The 23073-nt window shown below is 44.4% G+C and overlaps 1 protein-coding gene across 7 annotated transcripts in view; it reads right to left on the reverse strand.

The window, feature by feature from the left end:
* Nucleotides 1-23073, reverse strand: part of ROBO3 (roundabout guidance receptor 3) — a 438180-nt gene that overhangs the window by 3204 nt on the left and 411903 nt on the right. For 6 of the 7 annotated variants that reach the window (XM_069741133.1, XM_069741132.1, XM_069741134.1 and 3 more), the window contains 17 exons: nt 20340-20421; nt 20023-20191; nt 17287-17453; nt 17083-17204; nt 10973-11189; nt 9488-9612; nt 7129-7300; nt 6861-7049; nt 6736-6759; nt 6614-6656; nt 5983-6131; nt 5354-5629; nt 3990-4128; nt 3311-3535; nt 3001-3170; nt 1681-1791; nt 127-300 (listed from right to left, as the gene is read on the reverse strand). In XM_069741133.1, coding sequence (XP_069597234.1) covers nt 127-300; nt 1681-1791; nt 3001-3170; nt 3311-3535; nt 3990-4128; nt 5354-5629; nt 5983-6131; nt 6614-6656; nt 6736-6759; nt 6861-7049; nt 7129-7300; nt 9488-9612; nt 10973-11189; nt 17083-17204; nt 17287-17453; nt 20023-20191; nt 20340-20421 — 2554 coding nt within the window. The remainder of the gene's footprint in view (nt 1-126; nt 301-1680; nt 1792-3000; nt 3171-3310; nt 3536-3989; nt 4129-5353; nt 5630-5982; nt 6132-6613; nt 6657-6735; nt 6760-6860; nt 7050-7128; nt 7301-9487; nt 9613-10972; nt 11190-17082; nt 17205-17286; nt 17454-20022; nt 20192-20339; nt 20422-23073) is intronic. The other variant, XM_069741138.1, reaches the window with a different exon arrangement.

Below are 23073 nucleotides of genomic sequence, written 5' to 3' on the forward strand. Positions count from 1 at the left end.
ACAGGTGTGGCATTTATCTCCTCATTTCTTAGAGGGGCTGTTCTAGCTTCAGGGGTCTCGTGCTATTCCCCTGCAGTCGGCTTTCCTGTATAGGAATTATGACAGGCAGGTGTAATGAGACGTTACCTTCTCTGTGGTGAGGCGCTTGCGTCATGCCTCCCCGCTGATGTCCTGCTGCGGACCTCCTCTCTACAGAAGATGGAGCGCTGGCGTCCCTCTCCAGCGAGGAGCTGCAGTACTCCATATGGGGGGAGCCCGGCTCCTCGTCGGCAGGAGGGGGCTCAGGTGGAGGGGGGAGATCTAGGCAACAAGAAACAATTGACTTTACATGGAGTAAAAATAGAATATCCTACAATAACTTAAGGTTTTGCTTCAAGTTTGTAGGTTGTCACCCCATCTATGGGACCGCACCGATCCCAAAAACAGGCGTCTGCAGAAATGATTGGAGCGGAGGGGAATCACGTGCAGCGCCTCTCCCTTCATTGTGTAAGGACTGGCGGACAGAACGCAGCGCTGAACTCTGCTTTCTCCATCAGTCCCATAGACAATGAATGGAATTGAGGGGAATTGCGTGCAGCGCCTCTCCCTTCATTGTGTAAGGACTGGCAGACAGAGCGCAGCGCTGAACTCTGCTTTCTCCATCAGTCCCATAGACAATGAATGGAGCGGCGGTGTCTGTGCTCGGCCCTCGCTCTACAGAGCATCCTTTTGGGCTCGACAGAGTACTCTAATGGGCTTTGCCATATGGAATGAATGGGGCTGCAGCATGGATCCTGGACCGTCGTCACGTTCTAATGGTGGACATGACCCCAAAAGTCACGATGGGTGGGAGACTCGTCACCAAAACTGTGAATAAGTGACGGGTTATGTTTGCAGTGTTGATTCCTCCCCTGCCCAGATATCCCCCCCATACATAATAATCTCAGCTGCCATTGGGGGCCGATCTGTATCAGGGGACTCCCGACGATGTGAATGGGGAATACTTACAGACTGCCACCTAGTGTCAGGGAGAGGTACTATGGGGAAGGACGGAGGAACCCAACCCGATGCTACAGGACATGCAGCCCGCATGGGTAATGGCTGGGAGGGTCACAGATGATCCACTTCTGTGTTTCTGGGGATTCCAACATTTTGCAGGGAAAATCTAATCCTCATCATTGGTGAATTCCCTAAATTCCCATTTAAAAGCAACAACAACCCAGGCGGAAACCCAATCCATTAAGTGGTGATTGTCCGAGCCACTAATGACCTAAGATGCAACAGATATGGAGGATCGGGTTACCGGGGGTTTAGTTACTGACTCCCCAGGAGTCGCCGCCGTCACATGTGCAGGAATAATTCTACTATTGTGAGATCGAGATGAAACACGCTGAGTACAACCACGGGGCCACGTAAAGAAATGTCCGTGCTGCCGGCAGTGTGAACAGCGCTCATTCAGTACAGGGCTCATCTATGGACAAGTATTTTAATGGTCGCGTTATTATTTATCCAAATGATGAAGTTTTGCTTCTAATATGGAAATTAGGAACCGGAAAGTTAAAAATTCTATAAAAAGATAATTTCATCAGTATACTCAGTGCAGCGCCACTAGTGGATCCTGCAGCTCATTGGGACTTTCGCTCTTTAGGAAAAAAATTTTGATTTTTTTTCTCCCTAAAATCATGAGAGATAACAACGCACCTCCTTGCTTGGCTTCCCGGCGGTAATGAGAAGACTTGGATTTTTTTTTTCCTTTTGATTTCTGTCCCGGGGGAGTGCTGCTCATGTCTCCGGACTGAGCTTGTGCTTTTCCTGCAGGATTTAATTAAAGTAAAATAATAGAAAATCAATTAATTTTACAACAAACCTGAAATATCTTATACAAAAGGTAAGACTTCTCTGTAAAATATAAAGGCAAAGAAAAAATATTATACACAGGGAGCAGTATTATAGTAGTTATATTCTTGTACATTGGAGCAATGTTATAGTGGTTATATTCTTGTACATAGGAGCAGTATTATAGTAGTTATATTCTTGTACATAGGAGCAGTATTATAGCAGTTATATTCTTGTACATAAGAGCAGTATTATAGTAGTTATATTCTAGTACATAGGGGCAGTATTATAGTAGTTATACTCTAGTACATAGGGGGCAGTATTATAGTAGTTATATTCCTGTACATAGGGGCAGTATTATAGTAGTTATATTCTTGTACATAGGGGCAGTAATATAGCAGTCACATTCTTGTACATAGGGGGCAGTATTATAGCAGTTATATTCCTGTACATAGGAGCAGTATTATAGTAGTTATATTCTTGTACATAAGGACATTATTATAGTAGTTATATTCTTGTACATAGGAGCAGTATTATCGTAGTTATATTCTTGTACATAGGAGCAGTATTATAGTAGTTATATTCTTGTAAACATTGCACAGTGTTTTAGAAGTTGTATTCTTTGACATAGGGGGCAGTATTATAGTAGTTATATTCTTGTACATAGGGGCAGTATTATAGTAGTTATATTCTTGTACATAGGGGCAGTATTATAGTAGTTATATTCTTGTACAGAGGAGCAGTATTATAGTAGTTATATTCTTGTAGATAGGAGCAGTAATATTCTTGTACATAGGAGCAGTATTATAGTAGTTATATTCTTGTAAACATTGCACAGTGTTTTAGAAGTTGTATTCTTTGACATAGGGGGCAGTATTATAGTACTTATATTCTTGTACATAGGAGCAGTATTATAGTAGTTATATTCTTGTACATAGGGGCAGTATTATAGTAGTTATATTCTTGTACAGAAGAGCAGTATTATAGTAGTTATATTCTTGTAGATAGGAGCAGTATTATAGTAGTTATATTTTTGTACATAGGAGCAGTATTATAGTAGTTATATTATTGTACATAGGAGCAGTATTATAGTAGTTATATTCTTGTAAACATTGCACAGTGTTTTAGAAGTTGTATTCTTTGACATAGGGGGCAGTATCACAGTGAACTTTGTCTTATACTGACCTGTCTTGTGGTAATTGACATTCTCTGAGCTGATTGTGGGATTTTGGCTGAGGTTTCGTCTATGTCCGTGCCGCGGCGTCTCCCCTCCCTCGGTATGATGGCTCGGGGTAGACTGTGACGGAGGAGGACTCGGGACTCTCTGCATTGGTACAGATCCAGCCGGCATTCTGCTACAGATGAAATTAAGGATTAAGTGAGTCTTCCGTAGCGGTTGGATGATTCTGAGACTCATGCTCTTTATTCACTACCTATAGGAGACACTACAGTGGATGGATGACGAGTACTTGGGGGGAAACATAGGTTTTCCTACCGGGGATGAGGGGGAAGGTCAAACTGTTGTAGCCTTGGGATGTCTTCAGACTCATGCAGCTCGTCTCGGGGGGACGGGGTAAGTGTTGCCGTGGACTGCTGACCGTAGGACTGTGCTGGAGAAGAAGCTTCCCCACGAGGGGGTGGAGGAGGACAATCTTCTGGAATGTTCTCCATCAAATACGTCCTTTCTGGTAACGGTGGGCACCATTCTTCTGTCTCAGAACTGTGGAGAAATTATTAATTTGATTCTGATTTTTGGAAGGAAAAGAAATAAAATTGAATGACTTCTAATATCCATAAATTGTGAGCTTGACGCCATTTCCAAATAACTAGGGGATCACGTCCTCCTCCTCCGTAATACAATCATTATTTGTCATTTATTAACTGTAATATTCCCAGGACAATTAATACTTTCATTTCATTTTTTTCCATGTTTATTGGATGTAATGTGAGTGACAACCGGCAATCTTCAGATATGTGAGCAACCCCATAGGAAAATCCGGCTTATTATTGTGTTTATTAAATGTTGCGGCGGTTTACAGACAGCAGCGTCTTACATCAGTGCAATTATAAACAAACACGATCGTGCGCCAGGGATCTGCTGGCCCCGGCAGCCCGACAGACACTGGAGCATAAGCTCGGGCTGGAAGAGGCGGCGGATTGGGAGGAAAACTTACTTCATCTCCACGTCAGAGTCTTCATCCTGGAAGTGGTTCAGCTCGTTGGCTGGTGGAGGAGGAGGCAGCACTTCTGTCCAATTCAGAGACGGCGTCTTCACTGGTTTTCCCATCGACTTCTGTTTACCAGGTTTAGAGACTGCAACAAAGTAATAAGTATATACAAAGAAAAACTCATCTCATGGGACAAAGAATAGATATATACAGTCATTAATTACTGTACCAAAATTCTCCCCCAACTCATTACTCACAGCCAGCAAAGTTCCACAGGGGCACTTTTATAGCAGTTATATATAACTGCCCCCATTTACAATATATCTACTATAATACTGTCCCCTATGTACAAGAATATAACTACTATACTACTGCTCCTATGTACAAGAATATAACTACTATAATACTGCCCTCTATGTACAAGTATATATCTACTATAATACGGTCCCCTATGTACAAGAATACAACTACTATACTACTGCTCCTATGAACAAGAATATAACTACTATAATACTGCCCTCTATGTACAAGAATATAACTACTATAATACTGCTCCTATGTACAAGAATATAACTACTATAATACTGTTCCTATGTACAAGAATATAACTACTACAATACTGCCCTCTATGTACAAGAATATAACTACTATAATACTGTCCCTATGTACAAGAATATAACTACTATAATACTGCTCCTATGTACAAGAATATAACTACTATAATACTGCCCCTATGTACAAGAATACAACTACTATAATACTGCCCCTATGTACAAGAATATAACTACTATAATACTGCCCCCTATGTACAAGAATATAACTACTATAATACTGCCCCTATGTACAAGAATATAACTAACTACTATAATACTGTCCCTATGTACAAGAATATAACTACTATAATACTGCTCCTATGTACAAGAATATAACTACTACAATACTGTTCCTATGTACAAGAATATAACTACTATAATACTGCCCCTATGTACAAGAATACAAATACTATAATACTGCCCCTATGTACAAGAATATAACTACTATAATACTATGGGCTTAGTGTCTTTCCTTCCCCACATTCAGGTAAATCCACATGTGTTGGAATTGCTGCAATTTTTACATTTGCACAAGTAAAATCTGCTCAATACCAGGAAAGTGTATGAGAGAAGGACGCCTCCGTGCACACAATGATATGTAGTGCATGTCTTTTAAGCCTTAACATGTGGATTTTCACTGTGGATGTTTCCCCTTTTAATTTAGTCGGACATAAACTCTGTTACTCATGCAGATTTGAGGGAGCATCCACTGAGGAATAAGCTTCCGGATAAATCCTAAGTGTAATTCTGTATCTGAAAGTAAACCCGTATAAATACCATTTTCTGCCTTGTTTCGCTCAGGCTGTGCATACAGGATTCCAGATGTCCCAGCTTGAACATTCCAGGCATTGTCCTCTGATTCTGGGGAGTGCAGGTTCTGACCCCCGTAGGGCACAACAGGCGTGGTGGCGTAGGGAGTAGTGTGCGGCGAGTACACTCCATTAAATGTCCTCATGTCATCACTGGTGGGGTCAATGGTGCTGTAGATTGGTCCATCTGAAACTCCAGTCCCAAATTTCTCAGTTTGTGCGATGTAGTTAGAGATCCCAGCATCTGCCCAAATCAGAAGAGGTTTAAAATTTCTAAATCATTTCTTGTAATTACTCCATTAATGATAGGAGACTATTCTGTGATCGCAGCATTGGGCTGTGTGAATGGTTCTCTAATACAAACAGAGCTGAAATGAGATTTTCTCTGCATCATTACAAAGAACAACTATTGGAAAACTCATATGTTTTTTGCTCCAACTCAAGTCATTATAATCTCATCCATGAATGTTTAGTAAAAACAAGCTGTCTGGACAGCAGAAGGCAATTGGTCACTGCAATAATTATTGCTGGCCAGTCATTTCATGGTCATCAAGGTGCGAACAATGCAGGTACCGCAAGGGGGCCTACGCCGCTTACCATTGTAGTATCTCTCTGAGGGGTTGTGGTTTCCAGGGCAGCAGTTCACTGCAGCCTCCTTAGGTTTGCCATTTCTCAGGAGATTGGTTGCAGGCCAGGAATCTGCCAGCCAGGGGTAATTGGATGCACTTGTTGCCAACATGCCAGGCCTAAGGACAATAAACAAATATTTAGGGAACCGCAATGGGATCTGAAATCACGCTTAGCCCAGTATATAATGAACTAAAGCAGACAAAAAGTAGAAGGGTAATAATATTATAATAAGCATGTCTTAAATTTAAGTCTGTGATACTTTGTCGGGTGGCCCATGGCGATAGGAAATTACACAACGGTTATGAACAGCCCTTTAGGGTAATAATATTATAATAAGCATGCCTTAAATTTAAGTCTGTGATACTTTGTCGGGTTGCCCATGGCGATAGGAAATTACACAAATGTTATGAACAGCCCTTTAAGGCCCGAGGTGCATATATTTATATATCTATCATACATACAGTCACTCTGGACAGTCAATGTAGAGCAATTTATGCTACTTACTATGCATCTTACTTGCTCAATTCATGTAAACCTGAGCTGTATGGCCGATATGTATGAGGTACCATATATAATGCGTTCACACATGATCTCTCACCTGGCTGTTATATGACTGGAGCCCTCTGTGTGTGGAAAAGACACTGAAAAAACGAAAATAGCATAATAAAAGATAAATATATCTAGTGAGGATGAGAATGATTAGTGCAAGTGGATGGTTACCTGCTGGGGTGTAGGCGAAGGAAGCTGCAAGAGAAGACGAGGCACGAATTAGTGTTCTCTGGTGCAGTTATGCCAGGTCCACAGATAAACATGTAAATATGTTTGACAATTTTGGGCTCACTTACCCGTATAATGGCTCATCTCTTTCCTTTTCTTCCTGCGGCAGTATATCCAGACACTGAAGCACATTAAGATTACCCAGCATGCTCCCCCAATGCCTGCAATGAACGCTGGCTGCTTCACAACATCCGTGATCTGCTCGGTCAGACTGACGCTATCTCCAGTGTTAATGGAGAAGTGATCGGACGATGGTTCTGGGGTGAAACAAGAGAGAAGGTTATGACGTACAACACCAAAAGGCTTAGAAGATTATTTCACAGGAGGGATACATACTGATCTGGATGGTGATTGGCTGGCTCTTAACGCCAAAGCCGGCGCTCGTGGCTGCCGCAACTTCAACTCGGTAAAGAATCCCAGGGACCAGGCCCCGAATGAGCGTGCTGTGCAGCGTGCCGTCCACCGTCCGGTTCATGTGATAACGAGACTCGTTTCCTAAACACCAAATCTGTGAAAGAGAATGGACTTGTGTGAGAGACCCCAGGGGCAGGAAGAAGTCTGTGTGTGAGACCCAGAGGGCAGGAAGAAGTCTGCATGTGAGACCCCGGGGGTAGGAAGAATTCTGCGTGAGAGACCCCGAAGGTAAGAAGAAGTCTATGTGTGAGACCCCAAGGGTAGGAAGAAGTATGTATGTGAGACCCCAAGGGTAGGAAGAAGTCTGTGTGAGACCCCGGGGGCAGGAAGAAGTCTATGTGTGAGACCCCAAGGGTAGGAAGAAGTCTGTGTGTGAGACCACGGGGGTAGGAAGAAGTCTGAATGTGAGACCCCAGGGGCAGGAAGACCCCAGGGGCAAGAAGAAGTCTATGTGTGAGAGCCCGAGGGCAGGAAGAAGTCTGTATGTGAGACCATGGGGGCAGGAAGAAGTCTGTATGTGAGACCCCGGTGGTAGGAAGAAGTCTGTGTGTTCAAGAGAGGAGTAATGCAGCACCTGTTTCTGTTATGGTGGCGGTAACCCGGAGTCACACTGTGCTGGCCCAGGGGCTCAAGACCTAAATCATATGTGTCACTGGATCCTGTTGTGAATTCTGCTCTTGGGTTCCCTCCAGTGGTTGTAGGTGGGAATGCAGTTGTCTCTGAGTCACAGACCTGACCAGGTGTATTGGATGATTACAATTCTGACTGGGATATTTAAGTGGGCAGGATCCTTTAGCCCTTGCCAGTAGTCAATGTTCCTTGTTAAGTGTTGGATCACTTTCTGGCTTCTCCTGCTCGCTGCCTATTTCAGCAAAGATAAGTGTTTGGTTTTTGTTTCTGTGGCACACTGCTGTGTGTTTGTTTCAGTTTTATTCCTGCTCTGATTGTAGGATTCACTGGAGTTGCAGATTTACGCTCCTACATCTTTTAGTAAAGATGTAGGAAGTTTTTGTATATTCTGCTGTGGATGTTTTGAAGGGTTTTTATACTGACCGCACAGAACTCTGTCCTATCCTGTCCTATCTAGCTAGAGTGGCCTCCTGTGCTAATCCTGTTTTTCTGCCTGTGTATGTTTTTTCCTCTCCGACTCACCGCCAATATTTGTGGGGGGCTGTCTATCCTTTGGGGATTTTCTCTGAGGCAAGACAGTATTCCTATTTCCATCTTTAGGGGTATTTAGTTCTCCGGCTGTGACGAGGCGTCTAGGTGTGTTAGGTACACTCCACGTCTACTTCTAGTTGCGGTGTTAAGTTCAGGATTGCGGTCAGTACAGTGGCCACTTTCTCCAGTGAAAGTTCTCATGCAGCTCCTAGGTCACCGGATCATAACAGGATCCATCTTATTGTTGGGGTCTCACCGCTGGGGCCGTGTGATTCTGGGGGTCTCACACTTGGGGCCACATGCATCACTAGATCTGATTGTGGGGGTCTCACTGCCGGGGCAACATTCATCACTGGATCCATCTGTGGTGGTGGGGTGATCACTGCCAGGGCCACGTGCATTACTGGATCTGACTGTGGGGGTCTCACTGCCGGGGCAACATACATCACTGGATCCATCTGTGGTGGTGGGGTGATCACTGCCGGGGCCACGTGCATTCCTGGATCTGATTGTGGGGGTCTCACTGCCGGGGCAACAACCATCACTGGATCCATCTGTGGTGGTGGGGTGTTCACTGCCGGGGCCACGTGCATTACTGGATCTGATTGTGGGGGTCTCATCGTCGGGGCCACGTGCATTACTGGATCTGATTTTAGGGGTCTCACTGCCGGGGCAACATACATCACTGGATCCATCTGTGGTGGTGGGGTCTCACTGCCGGGGCCAAGTGCATCACTGGATCTGATTGTGGGGCCTCACTGCCAGGGCAACATACATCACCGGATCCATCTGTGGTGGTGGGGTCTCACTGCCGGGGCCAAGTGCATCACTGGATCTGATTGTGGAGGCCTCACTGCCGGGGCCATGTGCAATCAGTTAGATTAGTACAACATTGAGATGTGCACTGAAATCAGCGAGCAGCTGCAGTATGGAGGGATTTCCATCATCAGCACGCTCAGGTGGGAGCCCAGACGGGGGGACCTCTCCTGTGAGCCCCGTGCAGACTGTTTTCACCGCAGTGGCATGCAGCCATGTGGAGATGGAGCGTCAGTCGGGTTATTTCATGTATGGAGCAGGTCATGAGAATGATCGTCCTGTATCCGCTCATCACTGCACTCACCCGATAGTCCTGGATAATACCGTTCTGATGCTCCACGGGGGGCGGCTCCCATGTAATACTGATATTCGTGCTGTTACTGGTGCCGACGGTCACGACAGCGACAGATTGTGGTGGAGCGCTGGGGACTGTGAATTACAGAAGTTATGGAAAGATGAAAAGATCACTGCAGAAAATAAAGATGGCGGCTAAAAGTGCGAACACCCCTGTGCCCAACGCCCGGACACTCCTAGAAACCATATAAAAATCCGAATATAAGGAACATTGCTGTATAAATCAGAATATGAGCAGCTACAATTTATTATATATGGTAATAACGCTGAAATACATTACAGTGTATTTTACTCTGATACATAGTGTATATTACCGTATATATCTGTATAATACATAGTATATTACCGTATATATCTGTATAATACATAGTATATTACCGTATATATCTGTATAATACATAGTATATATTACCGTATATATCAGTGTAATACGTAGTGTATATTACTGTATATAGCTGTATAATACATAGTATATATTACCGTATATATCAGTGCAATACGTAGTGTATATTACTGTATATATCTGTATAATACATAGTATAGCCGTATATATATATATATATATATATATATATATATATCAGTGTAATACGTAGTGTATATTACTGTATATATCACCGTATATATATCAGTGTAATACATAGTATATATTACCGTATATATCTGTATAATACATAGTATATTACCGTATATATCAGTGTAATACGTAGTGTATATTACCGTATATATCTGTATAATACATAGTATATATTACCGTATATATCAGTGTAATACGTAGTGTATATTACAGTATATAGCTGTATAATATATAGTATATATTACTGTATATATTAGTGTGATGCGTAGTATATATTACCGTACATATTAGTGAAGTTCTGGTAACACAATGTTGGGGTGTGATTATGGTACATATCAGTGCACTATTGCAGTCCAGCATTATATACTGCTACATTATAGTCGTGTACAATTTTGCATGTGAACTAAGCTCTAACATCCCATCATCCTGCCTTCTGATGCCACGCTCCCTCTCCCACCCACGCTCTCCCGATTGATTACCACGCCGTCTCATCCCACCGTGTCGCGGACGCTCGCCTGACGTTATTATTTAGGTTACGGTTTGTGTTTGAGATACTTTGCTTCCTCGGAGTGAGGTAATGGCACCGGTGCTTTCTACACCCCCCGGTCGTTACATACTTTCGCTGTTAGGTCGGCACATTTCTGAAGATGAAGGTCACAATCTAATGCAGATATGACAGAAGATGCGTCGAGAATTCAGGTGGTCTCACGCGTGTGCTCCGGGCCCATATTGTGGCTGCACACACCTTATAGTAACCCTGTGTGCAGAGTAATGGCTTCTTCCCCTCCCCGATACTAAGCCCAGGAGGAAGGGAAGTCTCACCATCCTTCCAATCAGTGCAGCATGTCCTGCTCTTACCTTCCTCGGGGGTGCGCACCAGCAAGATGTCGCTGTCCATGCCCTGGAACTCGTCAAAGTAAGGGCGAATTTTTATTTCGTACTCTGTGCCTCTCTTCAGGTCCACCAGGATGGCGGTGCGTTCGGTCGGAGACTTCACATCTTGCACCACCCAAATGCTGGACTTGGGCCTGTACATGACTCTGTAACCCTGGACGAACTGAGCCTGGCGGTCAACCTGCGAGCAGTGAGGACGATACTGTAAACACGCGTGTGTGTGTGCGCGTGTGTGTATATATGTGTGTGTGTGTATGTATGTGCGTGCCTGCCTGTGTGTGGGTGTATGTATATACAGTATGTATGTGCATGTATGTATATGTATGTATGTACAGTACAGACCAAAAGTTTGGACACACCTCATTTAAAGATTTTTCTGTATTTTCTTGACTATGAGAATTGTACATTCACACTGAAGGCATCAAAACTTTGAATTAACACATGTGGAATTATATACCTAGCAAAAAAGTGTGAAACAACTGAAATTATGTCTTATATTCTAGGTTCTTCAAAGTAGGCACCTTTTGCTTTGATGACTGCTTTGCACACTCTTGGCATTCTCTTGATGAACTTCTAGAGGTAGTCACCGGGAATGGTCTTCCAACAATCTTGAAGGAGTTCCCAGAGATGCTTAGCACTTGTTGGCCCTTTTGTCTTCACTCTGCGGTCCAGCTCACCCCAAACCATCTCGATTGGGTTCAGGTGTGGTGACTGTGGAGGCAAGGTCATCTGGTGTAGCACCCTATCACTCTCCTTCTTGGTCAAATAGCCCTTACACAGCCTGGAAGTGTATTTGGGGTCATTGTCCTGTTGAAAAATAAATGATGGTCCAACTAAACGCAAACCAGATGGAATAGCAATCCGCTGCAAGATGCTGTGGTAGCCATGCTGGTTCAGTATGCCTTCAATTTTGAACAAATCCCCAACAGTGTCACCAGCAAAGCCCCCCCACACCATCACACCTCCTCCTCCATGCTTCACGGTGGGAACCAGGCATGTAGAGTCCATCCGTTCACCTTTTCTGCGTCGCACAAAGACATGGTGGTTGGAACCAAAGATCTCAAATTTGGACTCATCAGACCAAAGCACAGATTATCACTGGTCTAATGTCCATTCCTTGTGTTCTTTAGCCCAAACAAGTCTCTTCTGCTTGTTGCCTGTCCTTAGCAGTGGTTTCCTAGCAGCTATTTTACCATGAAGGCCGGCTGCACAAAGTCTCCTCTTAACAGTTGTTGTAGAGATGTGTCTGCTGCTAGAACTCTGTGTGGCATTGACCTGGTCTCTAATCTGAGCTGCTGTTAACCTGCGATTTCTGAGGCTGGTGACTCAGATAAACTTATCCTCAGAAGCAGAGGTGACTCTTGGTCTTCCTTTCCTGGGGCGGTCCTCATGTGAGCCAGTTTCTTTGTAGCGCTTGATGGTTTTTGCAACTGCACTTGGGGACACTTTCAAAGTTTTCCCAATTTTTCGGACTGACTGACCTTCATTTCTTAAAGTAATGATGGCCACTCGTTTTTCTTTACTTAGCTGCTTTTTTCTTGCCATAATGCAAATTCTAACAGTCTATTCAGTAGGACTCTCAGCTGTGTATCCACCAGACTTCTGCACAACACAACTGATGGTCCCAACCCCATTTATAAGGCAAGAAATCCCACTTATTAAACCTGACAGGGCACACCTGTGAAGTGAAAACCATTTCTGGTGACTACCTATTGAAGCTCATCAAGAGAATGCCAAGAGTGTGCAAAGCAGTCATTAAAGCAAAAGGTGGCTACTTTGAAGAACCTAGAATATAAGACATAATTTCAGTTGTTTCACACTGTTTTGTTTAGTATATAATTCCACATGTGTTAATTCATAGTTTTGATGTCTTCAGTGTGAATGTAAAATTTTCATAGTCATGAAAATACAGAAAAATAATAAAAACACTGGGGAACAATTTGAAAAAAAATTTCTGTTGAGTTAGGTTTTTGAGCTGATTTATACTAAAATTGGCATGCTGATTCCAAAAATGTAGTCAGTTTTTTTTCTAGCACGTCAAGTTTTTCCTCCACAACTTACCTGCCAGAGAAGCACAATTGCACTGATATCTGTAATAAGACTACGTAGCAACTTGTAAGAGTAGTCACAACTGAGACAGTGTGGTGAGAGGTGTGTGCAGCTCCCAATACGTCATAATTATCAATATCTTTACACAAAAAAATTATCATAGTAGGAATAAATAGGATTTGTGATGGCTTTTCTCTTTACATTGGGCGCTTAGTTGTAATTTATATATCTTTTATGATTTTTTTCTTTGTTAGTTTTCAAGCTTGTAACTTTCCATCTCAGTGTTTTATTTACATATGTACATATTTCCTTTGTTTCAGATCATGTCTGCTCCTTCTTCCTCTCGTCGTAAATGCCTATTTGTACTATTTAAAAAAAAAACACTTTTTAGGTACAGTAGTTTACGTATTTTTGAGAAGACAAAAATCCTATAGTTCAAAAACTTGATGTGATAGAGAAAAACTGAGATCATTTCTGGATTCAGCATCCAAAAATTAGTTAAGAACAGTTGTCTGACCTAACTCCTAAAAAATTGTGCTCCCCAGTGTAATCTTCAAAAATCTTTAAGGTTTGTCCAAACTTTTGGTCTGTACTGTATGTGTGTATGCATGTGTGTATATGTGTATGCATGTATCTATGCATGTATGCGTTTGTATATGCGTGTGTGTGTATGTATGAATGAATGTGTGTGCATGTATGTTGTGTGTGCACATATATGTGTGTATGCGTGTGTGTGTGTGTATGTATATGTATGTGTGCATGTATATGCATGTATGTGTATGTATGTATATGTGTGTATGTATGTGTATGTATTTGTACGTGTGTGTATGTATATGTACGTGTGTGTGTATGCGTATATACTCATATTGTTTAAGATTATTGTACTTGTTTTTATTATGTATACCCCTCCTTATATATAAAGCACCATGGAATAAATGGCAATAAATAACAATAAATAATAATAATAATTATACACATGCGCATGTGACGTGCTACAGACTTCAGCAGCTGTCAGACCACTCCGTGTGATCGACGGCCGGTCGCTCAGCTCTGCGGATTTGCTCCGGGGCGCCTTGATTACTTGATACAAAATGCATTTTACGCACTCTCTCAATACAGAACTGACGGCTTTTATTCCCCTCCCGCCAGGACGTGCGGCAGGACGTGGCCGCTTGCCGTCTTACAGCCAGGCTGACATTAGGGCAGGGCAAAGTAGGCATTTCTTAGGGTCCCCATTCTCCCAGTGGCCCCCAGCCAGTGGCATGCCGCTAATAGTCAGGGAGTCCCGATGCCAGAGCCGGCTTGGGGGGCCCCCTGGCATCTTAAATTCAATTGTATAAGCATCTTAGATGCCGATACAGTGTAAAGCAATGATGGAGGATCATGGCCGGGTTTAGACAAAGTGGGGCCCCAAATGCTCACATATTCCACCATCACACAAAACATTTCGGTTGTATTTACATGCGCTGAGTTCAGGCCGTTATGCAAGTATGATCGACAATATTGAAGTCGTTCGATGCTTATTTCCCGGCCTCTTTACACCGGCTGAGGAACAATGATTGGGACAGAACGATCACTAGTAGATCAATCTGTCCACATACAGCATCATGTTATCAGCAGCACATCAGCAGTGTGCACCAGGTGATGTGCTGCTGAGAACGATTTTTGCTCCGGCATAAACAATCCAATCACATAGTGAACAGACAACATTTTGCTTGTTTAGTATAATGCACCCATATTCCTCCACATAGTATAACGCACCCATAGTCCTCCACATAGTATAATGCACCCCACAGTCCTCCATATAGTATAATGCACCCACAGTCCACCACATAGTATAATGCACTCCACAGTCCGCCATAGTATAATGCACCCATAGTCCTCCACATAGTATAATGCACCCACAGTCCACCACATAGTATAATGCACTCCACAGTCTGCCATAGTATAATGCACCCACAGTCCTCCACATAGTATAATGCACCCTACAGTCCTCCATATAGTATAATGCATTCCCTATAGTCCTCCACATGGCATAATGCACCCCATAGTTGTCCACATAGTATAATGCAACCCCCCCCCCCCCCCCCGATATTCCTCCAGTATTATGGACACCATGTACTCATTGCTTAAAAAAAATAAAAAAAAAAATATTGCGTTATATATCTATATCTACACACACACACAATATTCACCTCTCCCGTTCCCACACTGCTCCAGTCTGTGCAGCGCGTCTCCTCAGCAGCTCCACTGCCCGGCACAGCGTGGCGCGATGAAGTGACGACTCCTCGACCCTCTGAGACGTAAGATGCAGAGGAGAAATGATGGGAGAGGGAGCATCGCCGGTGTAAAGAGGCAAAGAAACAAGTGCTTGTTTAGTATAATGCACCCCATAGTCCTCCATATAGTATAATGCACCCCCCAGTCCTCCATATAGTATAATGCACCCCAGAGTCCTCCATATAGTATAATGCGCCCCCCAGTCCTCCATATAGTATAATGCACCCCACAGTCCGCCACATAGTATAATGCACCCATATTCCTCCACATAGTATAACGCACCCATAGTTCTCCATATAGTATAACGCACCCATAGTTCTCCATATAGTATAATGCACCACACAGTCCGCCATAGTATAATGCACCCCACAGTCCGCCATAGTATAATGCACCCATAGTCCTCCACATAGTATAATGCACCCCACAGTCCTCCATATAGTATAATGCACCCATAGTCCTCCACATAGTATAATGCACCCCACAGTCCTCCATATAGTATAATGCACCCACAGTCCACCACATAGTATAATGCACCCATAGTCCTCCACATAGTATAACGCACCCCACAGTCCTCCATATAGTATAATGCACCCACAGTCCTCCATAGTATAACGCACCCCACAGTCCTCCATATAGTATTATGCACCCATAGTCCTCCACATAGTATAATGCACCCACAGTCCACCACATAGTATAATGCATTCCCTATAGTCCTCCACATGGCATAATGCACCCCATAGTTGTCCACATAGTATAATGCAACCCCGCGATATTCCTCCAGTATTATGGACACCATGTACTCATTGCTTAAAAAAAAAAAAAAAATTTCCTCGACCCTCTGAGACGTAAGATGCAGAGGAGAAATGATGGGAGAGGGAGCGGTGTAAAGAGGCCAAGAAACAAGCGGCGAACGACTTGAATATTGTCAGTCAGGCCTGTTGACCGGCCTGAATTCAGCATAAGTAAATATGTTTCTGTGTGATGGTGCAATACGTGAGTATTTAGGACCCCTCTTTACACCTTTGCCCAGGGCCCCACTTTGTCTATGCCCGTCCCTGCTTATAGCGCTGTGATGACCGCTATCAGCAGAGCAGATGTGGAGATATTTTATCACACAGGATTTTCTTACGCCTTGTCAACATTTACTACAAAGCGCTGTAATTAATGGCGCAGTAATGACTCCCGTCCATAGTAGACGAGGCGGCCATTGGAGGAGGTGCGCTGGAGGTTTCTGGCATTGGTTGCCAGGGACGGCGAGTAGTAATGGCGGCCTCAAAGCTTCTTATTAAAATGCCACTTCGTGGAGATACTGCATCTTGGGCGGCTAATAAGTCATTGTGGCAGATAGAGGGTAATCACTGCCATTCTCATCCGTGACAGCGTGAGAGGCCATGGCGGGGCGTCACGTAACTGCGCCGGTGCATAATGCACCATAGAAACAGACGGAGAAATATCAGAGCACAGAATGGAGGCATAAGTCTTTCCTAGTGAGCTGCAACCTGCGGATGTTTATATGCTGCAGAACTACTACTCCCAGAATGCGCAGACAGCTGTAGTTTTACAGTTACACAAAGTGGCACAAGTAGAGTACAAGCAGCAAAAAAATTGTGGACGGTCGCGGGCACCAGCGACACCTCTCACACAGGGGGTCGCTTATGTGACCGCCGCCCCAAACATACAAGATGCATTGTCCGCATCACCGGAGATGTGACAAAAGTGGCGGCCATTAAATGAAACTGACTGACCGTCCATGTGACCTGCACCGTGGAGGAGGTGAGGATGATCGGCTTCTGGAGCTGAATCACAACCTCCCCGAGCTCGCGCTGTACCTGGCGATGGTCGACACCTTGACGTGTGGGACTGATGTCTACAAAATACAGCAACATAGTGAAAGACCGTATAGGAGAAAGAAAGAGGCAGAATAAAAATAATACCGACATCCGACTCACCCTGTGTGCGCACAGGCTCCGATATTGGACTGGGATCACTGAGGCCGTAAGAATTCATTGCTCGGATGATGAACAGATAAATGGTGTTTGGGTTCAGACCGATGACCGTGTGTTTCTCCATCCTGACATTATCCGCTACCGTCTGCCAGGTACTGCCCGCTGACTGGCTGCGCCGGGGTAAACAAGAAATTAATAACGTAAGACATATCATTGTGTTATCACTATAATATGCCAGTGTAGAAGCAGTATTATAATAGTTATATTCTTGTACATAGGAGCAGTATTATAGTAGTTATACTCTTGTACATAGGTGCAGTATTATAATAGTTATATTCTTGTACATAGGAGCAATATTATAGTAGTTATACTCTTGTACATAGGTGCAGTATTATAATAGTTATATTCTTGTACATAGGAGCAGTATTATAGTAGTTATATTCTTCCACAGAGGAGCAGTATTATAGTAGTTATATTCTTGTACATAGGGGCAGTATTTTAGTAGTTATATTCTTCTACATAGGAGCAATATCATAGCAGTTATAGTCTTGTACATAGGAGCAGTATTATAATAGTTATAGTCTTGTACATAGGAGCAGTATTATAGTAATTATATTGTTCTACATAGGAGCAGTATTATAGTAGTTATATTCTTGTACAGAGGAGCAGTATTATAGTAGTTATATTCTTGTACATAGGAGCAGTATTTTAGCAGTTATATTCTTGTACATAGGAGCAGTATTTTAGCAGTTATATTCTTGTACATAGGGGCAGTATTATAGTAGTTATATTATTGTACATAGGAGCAGTATTATAGCAGTTATATTGTTCTACATAGGAGCAGTATTATAGCAGTTATATTCTTGTACATAGGAGCAGTATTATAGCAGTTATATTGTTCTACATAGGAGCAGTATTATAGCAGTTATATTCTTGTACATAGGGGCAGTATTATAGTAGTTATATTTTTGTACAGTGGAGCAGTATTATAGCAGTTATATTGTTCAACATAGGAGCAGTATTATAGCAGTTATATTCTTGTACATAGGGGCAGTATTATAGTAATTATATTGTTCTACATAGGAGCAGTATTATAGTAGTTATATTCTTGTACAGAGGAGCAGTATTATAGTAGTTATATTCTTGTACATAGGGGCAGTATTATAGTAGTTATGTTCTTGTACATAGTGAGCAGTATTATAATAGTTATATTCTTGTACATAGCGGCAGTATTATAATAGTTATATTCTTGTACATAGGGGCAGTATTATAGTAGTTATATTCTTGTACATAGGGGGCAGTATTATAGTAGTTATATTCTTGTACATAGCGAGCAGTATTATAATAGTTATATTCTTGTACATAGGGGCAGTATTATAGTAGTTATATTCTTGTACATAGGGGCAGTATTATAGTAGTTATATTCTTGTACATAGGAGCAGTATTATAGTAGTATAGTATATTATAGTAGTAGCTATATTCTGGCGCATTTTACTATACATTATAGCGGAAGCTTTTCAGTACCATGGTGGTGAATAGGACTGACGTCCGGTGGTGATTAGATAGAGCCACCTGCTCATTATTACAATATACATCTACGGTCTTGATTAATTGGTGTAAGACAGTAATGTAGTTTATGTCACAGACCACCCTGCATACAGTACATAGCAGCACATGTGAAGACCCTGGATTGTAAATGTTGTTGGATGTTGTGCTGCAAAGTGTGATTTATGACCAGACATTACTGAACATTACTACTCTCTTCATTACATATTGTAGGTGGGGGTGGGGGTGGGGGAGGAGGGGGCACTGCGTTACCTTCTCACATTAGCCCCCCATCCTTCGGCGCTGCAGACCACCCTCCTGATTTATGGCAGAATTTCGCTTTGTCTGTGTTTGCAGAATTTTTCATTGCTGACTAAACCGTTCACAACCTGCATTCTCCATAAATCTCCGGACAGAACAAAGTGGATGTGTCAGACGCCCCGGAGTGTGGCTGCAGCGCCCACTTATTGCTTCCGAAGAAAATGTTTGAAAACCATTGACCCAAAACTCGGGCAGAACGGCGCAGTCCCTGCAATCACCTCATGTTCCACTGCGCTGAGATTACGACCATAAAATAGTGAAACCTCCCAAACTGGAAATGAAAACAGGAAGGTTTAGATGCCTGATGGCTTCCACACACTGTGCCGACCTCTAGGGATGTACATGTGTGCGGCTGCAGACAGGCCGAGCTCACCTGGACCGGAGGCCATGGCAGAGAGGAATATCATTATACATTATAGAGGCCGCACAGCGTTCCCGGTCGCTGGCGGGAGTCCGGGTCCTGAGACCCCTACTGATCTGCCAAATCACCGTGCAGGGGCTCAATATAAAGAGCATGGGTCTCATCCTCCACCCATCGGGAGGTCCTAGCACAACCATACAACCGATACTCGTCTCGTGCAATCCCAATATCCCAGCAAGGAGAAACGAAGCACTGAAAACCCTCCGAGTACATTCACACGCCTCAATGTACGTCCAGGATTGTCTGCATGTGGCTTGGAAGCTTGATTTCTCAGCGCTGGCAGATGGGATCACTTCAAGACGGATCCATCTTTGGTCTTCTAGTGCTAGGACCTATCCCACCATCCCATCAGTGGTAAAGTCATCCTCTAACCTGCACTTTACGTGTTCCACAATTCACTAGTCAGAATAATGCAGCGACATAGTCTGGGAATAGTCGCCGGGTTCCTTTACCTGAAGGCCTCAATGATGTAGGAGGACACCTGCGTGCTCCCGGACTGAGGATGTGGCTGCCATGTTAGAGTCACGCTGTTCTTACTGACGTCAGTGACCAGAGGTTTGGACGGGGACCCAGGCACCAGGCTCGGCTCCGCCAGCTGCACGTGGACCGGGGAACCTTTCTCTTCAAAGACATAATAGAAGTGGACAATGATTACAACACAAGGCAGCAGTGGGCGATCTTATTCCTGAGGGCGCTGCCTGAATCCTGGTGATTTCATACAGGGTCCCGTAAGCTTTGGACCACCCGCCCGTACAGCGCTCCTCATTACCTTGCACCTCCAGGTATCCGCTCCAGGTTGTTTCTCCAGTGGAACTTGTGGCGACGCAGACGTAAGCGCCAGTATCCGTCACCTGAAATGTAACAAAGGATGAGTGAGTATGACAGCGCGACGTGAATATCATCGGGAGTAAGAAGTGCAGGATCAGAAGCGGGAAGTCGCTTCCCGTGTTTTATTACAGGTGAATTTCACTCCCCGCCTGCCCCCTGTGATTTTACGGAGACATCAGATAAAGCACCTGGAAGTGGCCTGTCATGCCCGCTCGTCCGATGCAGACTTCTGCCGGAGCCCAGGCTCGCTGCCTTCAGATGTGGGGACATATAACCCTACACAAGCCGCCTGTGCCGCAGCCACCACGCCACGGTGACGTTCTGCTCCTCGTCCATGAGTCATTACCGGCTGATGAACCCGGCCTCCTGCGGGACCATTAACTCATAGCAGTCCTCCAATCCACCTGACAAGTCTCAGTTTTTTCCCGGGCGCAGAGCTTCAGCCGCGCCGATGTGATGCTATTAGCTGCACAGGGGACACGGGAGTTGCATTAACCTACTGACTCCAACACAACGAAGGAACAAAAATAACGCCGAGGATTTCACTCCCCACTGAATCCGCACATCAATTTTTAAGCAAATATTTAGCGTGCACGCCATGTTTTCTAAGTTATTCATGAGTAACCTCCATTTTACCCTGCAGCACGAATCCGGGGAGCTGCAGCCTAATCTGCGATCGTGCCTTCCATCGGACCAGTCTAGTACATGCCAACGCCTGTTCTCGCTTTTTATGGCATGCGCTATTCTTTTTGCTGCATCCATTTGTGTAATGTGCGGTTTGGGGTGCGGGGAGCAGCCATGATTACGTCTCCTCCGGGAGGTGGCAGGTCTGGTTCATCCCTGGTGGACGCTCCGTCCTGACTCTGTGGCAGGTGCGTTCTATATTCACGAGACCTGAGCGATGATCTCTTGACCTGTTCGCTGCAGGAGCGATTCGCAGCAGCTCCATCCTGACACCGCTCGGGGTATAATGAAACGCCCCGACGAAGCCGCAGAGAACATGAAAGACCGAGGAATTCCCATCGCTGCGAGCAGAAGGCAAAGTTCACACTGGAGATTCTTTCGGGAACGATTCATCTTTTTCTTTTCCAGTAAAACAAAATCTATCATTTAACAATTTCATTTTTAGCCCACAGGAAATAAACAACTTGCTCAGAAGTGTGGGGAGGGGGTGTCTGTGTAATAAAATATTACAACGGAAAAATAATGAACGGATTGAGAGAGCTACTTGTAATTTACAACCATTTGTCCTTTTTGTATCAGAAATCTGCTCTTCACAGCGACTTACTGCTAAACTGCAAATCTGAAGAAGCAGAGCTGGAGTGTAAAGCATGGGGGGGGACACCAGCAGTCTGAGGGGTCACAATGGCAGGAAATGTTATAAAATAACACAAGAAGGTTCCCCCATCACACTAGTGGAGGCTGATTGGGTGGTCCTCACCAGGACAGGTAGTGATTGGGCTTGTACTCTGATAGCTACAGCTTGTGATTGGCTGCAGCGGTCAGGGAACTGGAATGGGACATTATCACTTGTGACTTTGTAACCATGCCATTGTTCTGGTAGTGACCCGCCGGCACTGCAGCGATGATTCGGTGGCATATTTATTAGTTTATAATGTTCTCTGCATATTGATAATGGCCGCTATAATGTAACAGATTGGTAGCAGACGGCGGCCATGTCTCGTCTCTGGATCCCCATGATACAACATGACAGAACCAGTAACGCCTCCTCCCATCATGGAGTCACTGGTGCGGGGTGAGGCCTGGGATTAGTACAGACGACTGCACCTGTGTGCCGGCAGGACGGGGGGCCGATCAGGTGCACATACCTGTCCCAGACACAAGAAGAAAAGCAAATATTCCCCGTCCCCGCGGCCCCCACATAAAAGGGCCGGGCTGCCGGCTACACGCCGCGCCACCAACACTAAAGCGTCTCCCATATTTGAACAAGCATCAAACGTCTCAAACGTGACAGGAGCTTTGTCACTCCGGGGCCACGAGGTCGAGGGAAATGTGCAGATCTGAAGAAGATGAAGATTGTAGGAAGTTCACACGAGAAAAGGGCAAATTACCATGAAACGTCTCCGAAAAACACACGGAAGGAAGAAAGAAAAGACGGAAGAAAGAAGAGATGGAAGAGCGATGGATGGACAGAGGTGAGAGATACGGAAGAGGAAGACACCAGAGAGCAAAAGCCCAGTCATACCAGAGGATCATCGGGAGCGAGCCTAGAAACCGGAGAATCCTGCAGTGTGAACAGCCGGCGAGCGAGCCAGACGCTCAGTCATAGGGGGCGATGAGGATAGGCAGAAAAGGAATGACTCTCGACAGCACATCGTTCAGTGTCACCAGTATGTGCTTCCGAGAACATAATCTTATATGCACACAGTATGATCTGCGGGTTGGCGCGCTAAACGGCCGGTCTATATGTCATCATTTAACGGCCCTAGATCGGAAGGTGCAGATGCAGCAACAGGAAGAGAAAGAAAAGAGCGAGGGATGGAGAGAATGGTGTGAGGGAGAAAGAAAAAGGGATAAATCTCCCTCTCCTCTATCCATCCAGCTCTCCTTTATCCATCACTCATCCACCCGTCCGTCCGTCTCTTGTCCGTCCCTCTCTCCGTCTCCTGTCCGTCCGTCTCTCGTTCGTCCCCCTCTCCGTCTCCTGTCCGTCC

Source organism: Ranitomeya imitator, chromosome 10 (assembly GCF_032444005.1).
Source record: "Ranitomeya imitator isolate aRanImi1 chromosome 10, aRanImi1.pri, whole genome shotgun sequence".
Lineage (NCBI taxonomy): Eukaryota > Metazoa > Chordata > Amphibia > Anura > Dendrobatidae > Ranitomeya > Ranitomeya imitator.